At 41.3% G+C, this 12595-nt stretch overlaps 1 protein-coding gene and 2 non-coding genes across 3 annotated transcripts; all 3 read right to left on the bottom strand.

Annotated features, from left to right (window-relative positions):
* Positions 1 to 283: 283 nt before the first annotated feature.
* CCT6A (chaperonin containing TCP1 subunit 6A) lies at positions 284 to 12500 on the bottom strand. The gene is made up of 14 exons (XM_065541920.1): positions 12280 to 12500; positions 11783 to 11846; positions 9787 to 9921; positions 8489 to 8662; positions 7877 to 7980; positions 6180 to 6290; positions 5759 to 5918; positions 5578 to 5660; positions 4635 to 4731; positions 3909 to 4056; positions 3378 to 3511; positions 2450 to 2552; positions 1525 to 1597; positions 284 to 1265 (listed from the first exon to the last, which is right to left on the bottom strand). The coding sequence occupies exons 1-14, from the start codon at positions 12414 to 12416 to the stop codon at positions 1193 to 1195; spliced, it is 1596 nt and encodes a 531-aa protein (XP_065397992.1). The 5' UTR covers positions 12417 to 12500; the 3' UTR covers positions 284 to 1192.
* Positions 3721 to 3855, bottom strand: LOC123572647 (small nucleolar RNA SNORA15). The gene has a single exon (XR_006697200.1). It is a non-coding gene; the product is annotated as a small nucleolar RNA SNORA15 (small nucleolar RNA).
* On the bottom strand, positions 8781 to 8914 carry LOC123571625 (small nucleolar RNA SNORA22). Its single transcript, XR_006695787.1, has one exon. It is a non-coding gene; the product is annotated as a small nucleolar RNA SNORA22 (small nucleolar RNA).
* Positions 12501 to 12595: the final 95 nt, after the last annotated feature.

The raw sequence follows: 12595 nt of genomic DNA, 5'->3' as shown, positions 1-12595 counted from the left end.
GCATGCGCCCTCCTTCACTGCAGCGGTCAAGCCCTATGCACATGCGCAGGCTGCTCCACCACCCACCACCCACCTCTTACCCTACAGTTCAGCAGGGGGAAACTTACAGAGCGAGGCGGAGGACTCACCACACCACCTTCAGGGCCGCCCAGCGAATTAAGGAAGACCACGTTTAAGGGTCCCTTCCGTTCCAGAGACCCCCTCACTACTTTTTTGAACTTTTGGGCAGTTTACATTCCCCTTAAGATTGCTTTTGTGCGTCATACCATTCAAGACCAGAAAGGAGGTTTCAACTTAACATTTATTGCACAACTCACTTCAGGCCACTGCTGACCCCCCAAAACACAGCCTAGTAACACACAACTTCACCTTCAAGGGCTGCTGAGATAGACCAACTATATAATCTCGTGGAACGCAGTAATTTGGGTGAGAAAAATATGACACTAGAGGCTTTGGGATATTTTGCATAAGCAAAAGTTCAGAAGCTTGAAAACACAGTCGGCCTACAAATCTCAAATTTCACCCAATAACCGTAACCCTTAGTCACCACGCCTTGTATCATCTTTTTACCTCTGCCTGTTTTTGCCTCTTTACACTTGCAGCTCTCTCAACTCCCTCGCCTCTAGCTTACTCCTCTTCCCATTTCCTACAACTTAACTTTGTGGAGGGGGGGAGCATTTTAGCAAAGCCATTTTAAAAGCATTCAAAGTCCAACTGACCCAATGCATTTACTCAGAAATTTATACTAACAAGGATGCTTTCAAAATTTTAAATTACTTGTTTATATTAGCATAAAAATTTTAAAACCAAATGTTTAACAATAGGGTACTGTTGGATAATTTAACATACGTCTACATAAAATTAAGCCATTAAAATTTGCTTTTCAAGGAATATTTAATAACAAGTAACATATGCTTATCTAACATGGAATTTTATGTCACTGCTGCTAAAGCAAAACATCCTGTTTACTGGGTAAAAGAGCTGCTTTATGTGTATACGCTTCAGTGCAATTTTTAAAAATACTGTAATTTCAGAACTTCCAAATTTCAACAGATGCCAGTGTTCTCTCCTTTTTTCATATGGGAAAATTCCTTTGGAAATCATTTGAAGCTTGGACAAAAATTCCACAGCTGTATTCTCTCAGGATCACTTTGCAGAGTCTTCAAGACTCAGATACAGAGGAAGCTTCAATTCAACCTTTCAGAGAAGACATTCCAGCTCGCATGATCTCATCAACCAAGAGAATGTTGGTGGCAATCACAGTGCTGAAAGGGGGACAAAAATAAGATGGCTCAGATGATTAGGAGTCCTAATTCGACTCAATTTCCCACTTCCAACCAAGCTGCACACATTACAGCCAATTAAATTTTCCCCTTCCCCTCTAAACATCAGAGAGGGCTAGTTCAGTTTCCATACTTCCAGCTGATTACATTATTCATGGGGGGAAAAGGAGCAACTAAACAGAACACACCAAATGAAGAGTATGATTCTCTAACAGTTTAGTTTTCATTTTCCCAAACTTACCAGGAGTGAAGAAGCTGTTTCTTTACACAATAGTTATCCCACACACCTACTTCTGCTGCTACCATTGGCTCACCTAAAAAGCAACCAAATCTTCTTAAAGTAAGTTCAGTCAATAAGAACCAACAATATTGTGTGTGGCTTTGCTTATCACTGATGACTCATTTCCTCCAGCATTAACTATGAGAGTTCAAAGCTTCTCTGTTAGCCCAATTTTCTACTCTAAACACTATTTGATGAGTGTCTGACTTCTACTGAGAAGTCCTGAACACCGCCCCCCTCTTCTTCTGGATAGATTTGTTTACTCATACTGAAGTATAGCACTTCAACTATAATCTGGCTAAAATGGACTGATCATTTCTCTCATTCCGGAAACCTTTTCTATTAAATAATAATGCTGACAACAATAGGTCTTGCACATACTGCATGGATGTACCTGTTATCTCCTACTTTGTACTTAATTTGTGTTGTTTTGTTTACAGGAACCTAAGATTAGGGCTGTCACCATTTCACTACATTTTGAGATCCCCTTTTCTGGCATTAATTGCTATCTTTAGCTGGTTTTCATCCAGGAATATAATCACCAAATCTATTTTATCATAGTACTTGATTAAAAACTAAGTAAGGCAAATACAATATGAAAATCCTTCAACATTAATCTGAACCATCTACCACCACTCAACATCTCCAAAATTGTATCCCCAAATTACTCATATCTACCTACTCTAGTCCCTTAATTATACCTAGTCATTCCATCTTTTATTAATATCCTATTTTATCGTATTTTAGAACCCAGAGTTCCCTAATAGTAGTGGTGTCAAATTGCAAAGCAAAACATTTTTTTTTGGTCCCCATTTTCAATCTTTCCTGGCTTCAACTCACATGTATTACATCTAGTTTTCCCTCTACAACAGTTGCATTCTCTTACCTGTGTTCAGGTCCACACCCACAAGCTGACCTGATTCTGAATGTTCTGCTTGAATTTTAACTAATGTTTCCTGAAGGTCAAAACCAGAGTTCTGAGCAAGAACCTAAAGTAAACAAATTTAATTCTTGAGAAAACAGGAATAACTGTTTAAAAAAAAAAAAAGATAAGAAAAAAAAGAAAAAGAAAATCTCAGCTTGGTGCAGTAGCTCATGCCTGTAATCCCAGCACTTTGGGAGGCCATGGCAGGTGGATCACCTGAAGTCGGGAGTTTGAGACCAGCCTGGCCAACATGGTGGAACCCCATCTCTACTAAAAATACAAAAAAAAAAAAAAAAAAAAAAACCCCACAAAAACCTAGCTGGGTGTGGTGGCAAGTGCCTGTAATCCCAGCTACTTGAGAGGCTGAGGCTGCAGTGAGCCGAGATCGCACCACTGCACTCCAGCCTGGGCAATAAGAGCAAAACTCCGTCTCAAAAAAACAAACAAACAAAAAAATCTCATTGCATGAAGACAGAACATTTATGCTTCCTTCAGAGAATAACCAGACACAAGTTACTGATCAATTCTCTCATCTACCTCAAACCCAGCAGCAATATACCAGTCATAAATTATACCTCAAAATTAGTATATAATAGAAAATAGTATCAGTTTAAAACAAAAGCAAAAAGCAAGTTTGTACTCAAGTATAACCCCTAATACTGCAAATATTAAACTACAGGTTATCTCTTGTTATCTGAAACGTCAGTTATTCAGGCCTCCCAGAGAAACCAAATACATTTGGATGATGAGGAATACCTGTTCTAGAGTCAGGAAGAAAACTGATCAAACTTGGCTTATCCAAAATCCACATTATGAATAAAGCCTACATTATCAAAAAGGTTTGATCAGCTAAATCTTTTAGAAGATTGACTGTTAAAAGCGTGCACACCTTGGGAATAATGAGCAACGCATCAGCAAATGCTTGGACTCCAAGCTGTGCCCTGCCCTTTACACTGGGCTTATATTTAATCAGGGCTTCTGCCATTGCCACTTCCACAGCACCAGCACCTGGAACCACACAGCCTGTTGAATGGGGGAAAAGGAAAAATGCTAAGAAAACTGCAGAACTAATTATGAACAACAACTAAAATACACATATGAAAGCCATTAATTTCTTACAGATTTACTAAGACAAAATACAAGCGACTAACATATCAAATAGGAGAATGTTTCAACAGAATGGCTTCACTAGCCGCTGGCAGCTCTTTCAACAGATCAGTATTATTTCATTTATCTGTATTCACCTTTAATAATGATATGCTATGAAAAACCTTAGCATACCATTGGTCATTCTAAAGGGAAGACTGCTTTTGCATGGTGTCTGGCTGTGTAAACTACTGATAAAAGAACACAGTATTCGGCCATGCCTTTCAGACCAGCAAAACAATATAATAGAATTGAAATACAGTGAGGATCTTACCATCATCAATAGCATTTTTGACAGCCCTCAAGCCATCCCTCACTGCATCTTTGATCTGAGTGAGTGTGTGCTTGTTTGGTCCTTTGATCAATAATGTGACAGAACGAGGGTTGTTACATTTCTCAATAAAGGTGAACTTCTCTTCTCCCTATGTGTAGAAAAAATATGATTTTCAAAAACAGGATTTGTGCAGAGAGTGAAGACAGAAGAGGGACTTACAGAGAATGACAAGCAGCATATTAATAAGGAATAAACTTGATCACATTAAAGCAAATTATCTCCTTTTGAAAAATCACATATAAAAGAAATGGGATTTTCCCCAAACAAAAATCTGATCCTGAATTTCAATTAATTTTTCTGCTCAAGACTTCATGAACACAGTGGCTCATGCCTGTAATCTCAGCACTTTGGGAGGCTGAGGGTGAAGGACAGCCTGAGCCCGGGAGTTTAAGACCAGCCTGGGCAACACAGTATGAACTTATTTCTACAAAAACTACCAAAAAAAAAAAAAAATTTAGCCAGGCATGGTAGCACACATGTCTGTGGTCCATTTGCTCAGGAGCCTGAGGAGGGAGGATCACTTGAACCCAGGAAGATGAGGCTGCAGTGAACTGTTACCACATCACTGCACTCCAGCCCGGGCAGGAGTGAGACCCCATCTCACACAAACAAAAATAATTCATGAGCTAAAAGGTTCTATTACCTTGAAGAAGAAAATACACTTACCAATGTATACTCATACACAAGTCCTGCATGGCCCAAGCAGTCAGGACTTAGGTCGTCAAAAGAATTCAGGGCTACCCCACCACAAGCAAGAGTCAGCCTGAAATAGCATTTTAAGGGAGATGGATAAGCAATGTTACCAGTGAATTTCAAAGACAAGACCAGTAATTTTTAGGAAGGAATCTTCCAGAATTACACACAAAATTACATTTTAAAATGTACTTTAATCTAAGCCTTTCCATTTGCCATCAACCAGCTGAAAACTAGCATTTTCTCTTAACCCTCCATTTAAACCACTCTCCCCAAGTCAGCAAATGAAATCTAAAGGTGGACAAGAGCTCTTTATTAGCCAGGCATGGTAGCTCACACCTGTAATCCCAACACTTCGGGAGGTTGAGGTGGGCGGATCACTTGAGGCCAGGAGTTTGAGAACAGCCTAGCTAACACAGCAAAATCCCATCTCTACTAAAAAAACACAAAACAATTCAGTGAGCATGGTGGCAGACACCTGTAATCCCAGCTACTCGGGAGGCTGAGAATCCTATGAACCCAGGAAGTGGAAGTTGCAATGAACCAAGATCATGCCATTGCACAGCACGGAAAGACTGTCTCAAAAAATAACAATAAAATAAAAAAAATTTTTTAAAAGCTTCTTATTGTGGTGAGCTCTTTGGGAAAAAGTATACTGAATTCAGAGACAAAAAGTAAAATAATGTTTACAAGGGGCAAGGGGGAGGGAGAAATGGGGAGTAATTATTTAATGGGTATACAGTTTCAGTTTGTGATGATGAAGAAAGTCCTAGAGATGGACAGTGCTGACGGGGTGCACAATGTGAATATAGTTAACGACAATTCATTGTACAGTTGAAAAACCCGAAAATAAATTGTAAGGAAAAATAATCCTAATTCACTTGCAAAATGAGTAAAAGTCAAATTACTCGGATACCTCTCCATATTTCTCCTTTTAGCTCTGCGCAGAGCGACTATGCCTTCTTTTGAAAGAGCATCTAAGGAAAAGGGGTCAATTCCCTATAACAAAAATAAAAATTAATTTCAACATCTTTCACCTTAAAAGCAAAAAGGATGATACATACTATTTAGTTTATACATTGGGTTTTCATTCTCACCTTTTGATTAATAACAACAAATCCTTTATCTGAATCACCACAGACTTTCCTTTTCAGTTCTATTATTTTTTTAACTTTATCTTCAATGAATTTTCTTTCAGCTTTTACGAGTTTTTCTCTCTCTTCTGCACTTTTGTAAAAAAAGCCAGAACTCACTTCTCTATTAAGAAAAAAAAAAAGGTTACAGAAAACAGGGAAACATTCTAAGAAAGTAGCTTCTGAAACTGGTTTAGTCCTAAGATTTAACAGTTCACTAAGCTCGAATCCTGTCCCTTATACATCTTCAGAGACTGTTTCCTGTAACTCCCCCAAACCAATTTGAGCATTATTGTCCTTACAGTGGGAAACAAAGTTTCACAAAAAATAACTCCCCTAAAATACGAAGTTCCTCGATTTCACTGTTAAGGGGCTATAAACTTACGTTTTTTCATACTCTAATGATACGTTACAAGTGAGGACATATGCATCCTCCACCCTTTTCTTCATATCAGGATGCCGTGCTCCATGGTCCAAAACAAGCCCTCTGATTAAGCTGTTCAAAACACACAAAATTACGGTTATTGATTTTCACATGGGTATATAATATGTTAAACACTCAACTAAGAAGGTATTGATATTTCATGCAGTCACATTTCTTTTTTTTTTTTTTTTTGAGACAGAGTCTCGCTCTGTCGCCCAGGCTGGAGGGTAGTGGTGTCGTCTTGGCTCACTGCAAGCTCCACCTCCTGGGTTCACACTATTCTCCTGCCTCAGCCTCCTGAGTAGCTGGGACTACAGGTGCCCACCACCATGCCCAGCTAATATTTTTTGTATTTTCAGTAGAGACGGGGTTTCAATCTCCTAGCCAGGATGGTTTCAATCTCCTGACCTCATGATCCGCCTGCCTCGGCCTCCTAAAGTGCTGGGATTACAAGCATGAGCCACCGTGTCCAGCTTATTTCTTGAATTACTTGAAGATCCCGTGCTGTACAGAAAAGTCTGCAGAGATAGTCTCACTAGTAGGCTGTCAAACTGTGATGACGTCCTTTAAAAACATGTTTTCTGCCAAGCGCCTGTAATCCCAGCACTTAGGGAGGCAGAAGTGAGAGGACGCCTTAATCCCAGGAATTTAAAACCAGCCCGGGCAACATAGGGAGACTCCATTCTCCACACACACACACAAAAAAGAAAAACACAAACATTTTCTAAGTCTTTGAAAAAAATGTTTTAAATTTCTCTACTACTTCTCATTATGCTTCGTACCTAGCACATCAATAAATGCCAAATGACTGATGTCATTCACTTTTCAGAATCACTCTAACCATAAATATAACATCACATTCACCTTATTTCAGGAGAAAATATTACTAAAAGTAAAAACAATATTCATCTAGCAATTTATCCAGCTTACATCTTCAGGTAAATATACAACATTTTATACCCAAAGATATTTTAAAAATTGCCAACGATTTCACGCCTGTAATCCCAGCACTCTGGGAGGCCGAGGCGGGCGAATCACGAGGTCAGGAGATTAAGACCGTCCTGGCTAACATGGTGAAACCCCTTCTCTACTAAAAATACAAAAAGAATTAGCCAGGCGTGATGACGGACACCTGTAGTCCCAGCTACTCAGGAAGCTGGAGCAGAATGACGTGAACCCGGAAGGCAGAGCTTGCAGTTGAGCAGAGATTGTGCCACTGCACTCCAGCCTGGGCCACAAGAGTGAGACTCGGTCTTAGGAAAAAAAAAAAAAAAGCCAACCATATATTGTACAAAGCACCCCTAAATTTCTAAACACAGTTTATTTTTTGTTTTTTTGGGACGGAGTTTCACTGTTGTCACTCAGGCTGGAGTGCAATGGTGTGATCTCAGCTCACTGCAACCTCCACCTCCCAGATTCAAGCGATTCTGCTGCATCAGCCTCCCGAGTAGCTGGGATTACAGGCGCGTGCCACCACGCCCGGTACACCCAGCTAATTTTTGTAATTTTAATAGAAACGGGGTTTCTCCATGTTGGCCAGGTTGGTCTGAACTCCTGACCTCAGGTGATTTGCCCGCCACGGCCTCCCAAAGTGCTGGGATTACAGGAGTAAGCCCCCATGCCTGATCATTAGTATTTCACAGTATTCTACCACCTACCTTGTATCAGTTTCAGATTTATGTTTCATCTCCATGATCTCAATCATGAAGAGATCAATAGGTTCATCTTGTTTTTTAATGGCCAAAATGGAGTCCACTACAGCCTGCAATTGGAGGAGCATAACCATTAAGTAAATTCAATTTGCAGCAGCAGAAACATCTTGCTTTTCCGAAGGCTAGACAGTTTCATTTTACAATTATACACTGATTTAAGTCTTTTTCTATGAGCAAACAGAATATATGTAAACAGCAACAACTGAAGCCATTTACATTTCTGAAATCTCAATCTGTAATTCCCAAACATTAACATTAATTAACATTAACAATTCTCCTGTTTCATTAAAAATACTGGTAACTTGGAAGCTTTCTAGTAACAAAATCTCCACTTTACAAACCTTTTAATGAAAGCCTCAATTTTACTTTTATAACCCAGTTACGTATACTATTATTTGAATTTCCTCATTTTAGAGACACAAATTAGGTATTATTGCCCCAAAAATGAACCTATACAGCACCTTGTAATTGAAATTGGGAATTATATTCATGTTTCTACTATCAGAGATTTTCTATATAGGTGTATTATACCAGACACAGACAACATTTAATATATACCTCTGTTAAGACATCTGCAAGTTCAGCATGAACTTTAGTACGAAGAGATGTTCTGGCCACATCTATAAGTGTTTCCCTGTCCATCTCTCTGCTTACTTTGACTTCTTCCAAAAACTGAAGGGCCTTTTCCTTTGCAGCTTCAAATCCTTCAGTGATTATTCTGGGATGAAGGCCCTACAATAAACACACATTAACACTTGCATCAAGTAGGTACAACCACAGTTCCTGACAAAGTTCAGTTAATTCCTGAAGGGGTATTCTGGATCATCATACCTTTGAACACGAGGTAATATAATGTGCTGGCTTTCAGAATACATTTAAAAGGATAAATATTCCTTTCAATGCAGAGGAGAAGAACAGGTAATGCTCTAGCACAGGGTCAAAGCCAAGGAAACTATAAAGCACACTTGGGTATTCACTGTGCAAACCACTCTGAATCATTTCAAAATTGACACTGTGTCCCAACCAAGGACTCGCAGATGGTAACATTATTCTATCTTTTCTTTCTTTCTTTTTTTTTTTTTTGGAGACGGCGTTTCGCACTTGTTGCCCAGGCTGGAGGCAATGGCACGATCCCGACTCACCACATCCTCTGCCTCCTGGGTTCAAGCGATTGTCCTACTTCAGCCTCCCAAGTAGCTGGGATTACAGGCATGCGCCACCATGCCCGGCTAATTTTTGTATTTTTAGCAGAGATGGGGTTTCTCCATGTTGGTCAGACTGGTCTCGAACTTTCGACCTCAGGTGATCCGCTCACCTCGGCCTCTCAAAGTGCTGGGATTACGGGTGTGAGCGACCACGCTTGGACTATTCTCTTTTCTATAGGTAATCTCAAACTAATTCACATCATTTACTAATTATTTAATAAAGACTGCTCTCTTTTTCCAGGAAATTCTGACAACAGATTCATACTCACTGAGGTTTGTTTTAACCTTGGAACTAGTCAGGGCTTAAAAAAGTGGAATTTATCCAAATATAAGCTTTTGGATGCTTTTTTCCTAACAAATATTCCTAGTCCTAAACATTCCACTTTTAGATCTAAATTATTAATCTACACTAAGGACAGATACAAATCACATAGGCAATGCAACTTCATTACAAAATTATTTTCAGGCCAAGAAAGGTTCCATAACCTGTCCAAGGTCACAATTTGTTTTAGACCAGGACAAAGACCCAGATTTAAGCCCCCTAGTTCTACTGTATGGCCTCAGCTATTAACAGCACATCAATTTGTATAAATAAGTATCAGACACTTCCTATATACAATAAAATATTACAGAAACAAGAGTTGTGCATACTTCAGAAATGTAGAGATCCGCCTGTTTCAGTAGTTCTCCAATGATTAGGACATTGGAAGTCGTACCATCACCAGTTATATCATCCTGGGCTGTTGCTACCTTTGCTATTAAGGAAGCTGTTGGATGTTGAATTTGCTGAAAGTAGAAAAAGAATGAATCACTTAAAACAACATGAAGCAGTCTAAATATAACACAAACAAAATGTAGGAAGGGCCTCTTTAAGTGCTATCTACTTGAAAAAGCTACCCAAGTGTTTGGCTACAAATTACTTCGATTAGCTATCACGCACATGCAATTATGATTGAAACGTTTTCATGTGTAATTTATTTCCCAGGTTATCTCTACTTTACAGATGAGGAAGCTTGAGGCTAAGTAAAAGTTTACTCAAAATGACAGAGCTACCAGTTAACAGTAAAACATAATTTTACATCCTTGCCTCTTTATGGCAAGTGTATGGCTCTAGTGAGAATAAGTCAGGTATCTCCTAAAGGGCACACACGTCGTAATTATTTTTGTAGGTTTGTAATTTTTTCAAAGAAAACTGAAAGACTTCTGGAGATTGGAGAGAGGTTCCAGTGGGAGGAGACTTCTGAGGTGGTAGCAACAATTTATTTCTTAGCTACAGTGGTGGTTGTGTGTGTCCATTTTATAATTTTTTCTTAAATTGTAAATGTTCAACGTGCTTCTCTCTACTTATGCTGTATTTCTCACACACTAAAACCCAAATAATTTTTTGTTTTGTTTTGGAGACAGTCTCTGTCACCTACATTGGAGTGCAGTGGCACAAACTCGGCTCAATGACACCTCAGCCTCCCAGGTTCAAGCAATCGATTCTCCTGCCTCCGCCTCTGGAGTAGCTGAGACAACAGGCGTGCAGGACCACGTCCGGCTAATTTTTGTATTTTTTGTAGAGACAGAGTCTTACCACGTTGGCCAGGGCTGGTCGTGAACTCCTGGCCTCAAATGAGCCACCTACCTCAGCCTTCCAAAGTGCTGGGATTACAAGCATGAGCCACCACACCCAGCCCCCAAACAATTCTGACATCAAGTTTAACTATGCTCCACTTTTCCAACACGGGCCACCATTGAGCCCACTAAAAACAAACACTACACCTCCTAGGTTACCAAGTCCTTACTAAAGATATTTCATTTGGATGTTGATAGCTTGGTACGCTACTAGTAAAACCCTAAGTATTATTCTGAACTCAAATCAGCAGGAAATCATTTCCTGTTCTTGAACTGCTAAGTTTTGGGAATTCAGGGGATGAGTAAAACGCATACTCCCCCCAATAATCTCATATTCTCCATCCCTAAGACTTGCAAAGAGACAGATTTCAATCCCCTCCACTTGGAGATGCAGATGAGACCTAACGGAGAAACTGCTGTTTTAAAAAGAGAAAAACCGGCTGCGTGCGGTGGCTCACGCCTAGTAATCCCAGCACTTTTGGCGGGCGGATCACCTGAAGTCAGGAGTTCAAGACCAGCCTGGCCAACACAGTGAAATCCTCTCTCTACTAAAAATACAAAAATTAACTGGGAGTGGTGGCCCGAGCCTGCAATCCTCGCTACTTGGGCGGCTAAGACAGAAGAATCGCTTGAATCCGGGAGGTGGAGGTTGCAGTGGGCCAAGATTGTGCCACTGTGCGACACAGCAACACTTCGTCTAATAAAAACTAAAAAAAAAAAAAAAAAAAGAAAAAAAGAAAAATCATCCTCATGCATTTTGCCCATGTGATTGTGTCAACCTCTCAATTTTTCAAATTTTATAATAATTAACTTTAATATACAATTACAGTCCTTTAGCCCAGACTGTGAATAGCAAAAAAGCAGGAATTCAAAGGCAGAGCTGTCAGACTCCAGGCACTGTACTATTACTGATCACATGCCACTTCTAAATGTTCTCCTGCCTTGAAAACGGACACTGCAAATCTTTCCACAAAGCAAACAATCTACGGAAAATCAGGACCTTTCTGACCTAGAGCAGAGCACCTCTCACCATTTCGTGAAGCAGCACATTGCCGTCTTTAGTAAGTTTGATGTCTCCAGCGCCAGAAACGAGCCTGTTTAAGGGACAGAAATGAATCAGAAGTGACTTTTCAACGATAACTAAAAGTCCCATTAGAAAACGGGCTCTTCCCAGATCTTACGGAGCCAGGGATATGGGGCTAGTTATCTCCCGCAGGCTGGAGGAACAGGTGTAGTGCCCACCCCGTCCCCGCAGAGATTGTGCCGAGTCCTCAGAGTGCCTGGAAGCCCCAAAGGGAGGGGAACGCCGCGCTCTAGAGACGCTTTGTTCTCCCCAGAGACGGCATGAACGCTGGAAGAAATGGCTGGGACGGTGGGGCTTAGCAGAGAACAGGACCGACCCCGAAGGACGCGGAGAAGGGCGGCTGCGGAGCCCCGAGGCGGCGGGCTCCAGCCCGTGGTCCCGGACCAGCCAGGTGCGTGGCGGCGCGCGGTGCCCACCCGGCCCTCCCTTCAGCCCCGCCTCACATCTTCATGGTGCCCTTGGGCCCCAGGTTGGTCCTTAGCACGTCCTGCAGACCCCGCGCCGCGCTGATGTTGACCGCCAGGGCCGCCTGCGCTCGTGCCACCTCGGCCTTGGGGTTCAGGGTTTTCACCGCCGCCATCGCTGCTCCAGCGGAGGAAAAGGAAACGAGGCTGAGAACCCAGAGCCGGCGCGGCGTGGCCAGGAGGAACTATCCGGGTCTTCTGGAAAAGTCGGCGCGTCCGGCCCGCCCCCAGCGTGCCCGCGCGCCTCCGCCATTGGGCCACAGGTCGTCCGGCGCCCGCCCATTGGTCCGTGGCT

Source organism: Macaca fascicularis, chromosome 3 (genome assembly GCF_037993035.2).
Source record: "Macaca fascicularis isolate 582-1 chromosome 3, T2T-MFA8v1.1".
NCBI lineage: Eukaryota > Metazoa > Chordata > Mammalia > Primates > Cercopithecidae > Macaca > Macaca fascicularis.
Note: the sequence above shows the minus strand (reverse complement) of the source record. Positions and strands in the feature narration are given on the sequence as shown.

What these genes read in the sequence shown, in the direction of transcription:
- CCT6A (XM_065541920.1), bottom strand. Translation starts at nt 12,416, where the DNA reads ATGGCGGCGGTGAAAACCCTGAACCCCAAGGCCGAGGTGGCACGAGCG. An exon ending in TCATTAGAGTATGAAAAAAC is followed by an intron (nt 5,919 to 6,179) that starts GTAAGTTTATAG and finishes TTTTCTTAATAG; the next exon opens with AGAAGTGAGTTCTGGCTTTT. An exon ending in CAAAAATGCTATTGATGATG is followed by an intron (nt 3,512 to 3,908) that starts GTAAGATCCTCA and finishes CCCATTCAACAG; the next exon opens with GCTGTGTGGTTCCAGGTGCT.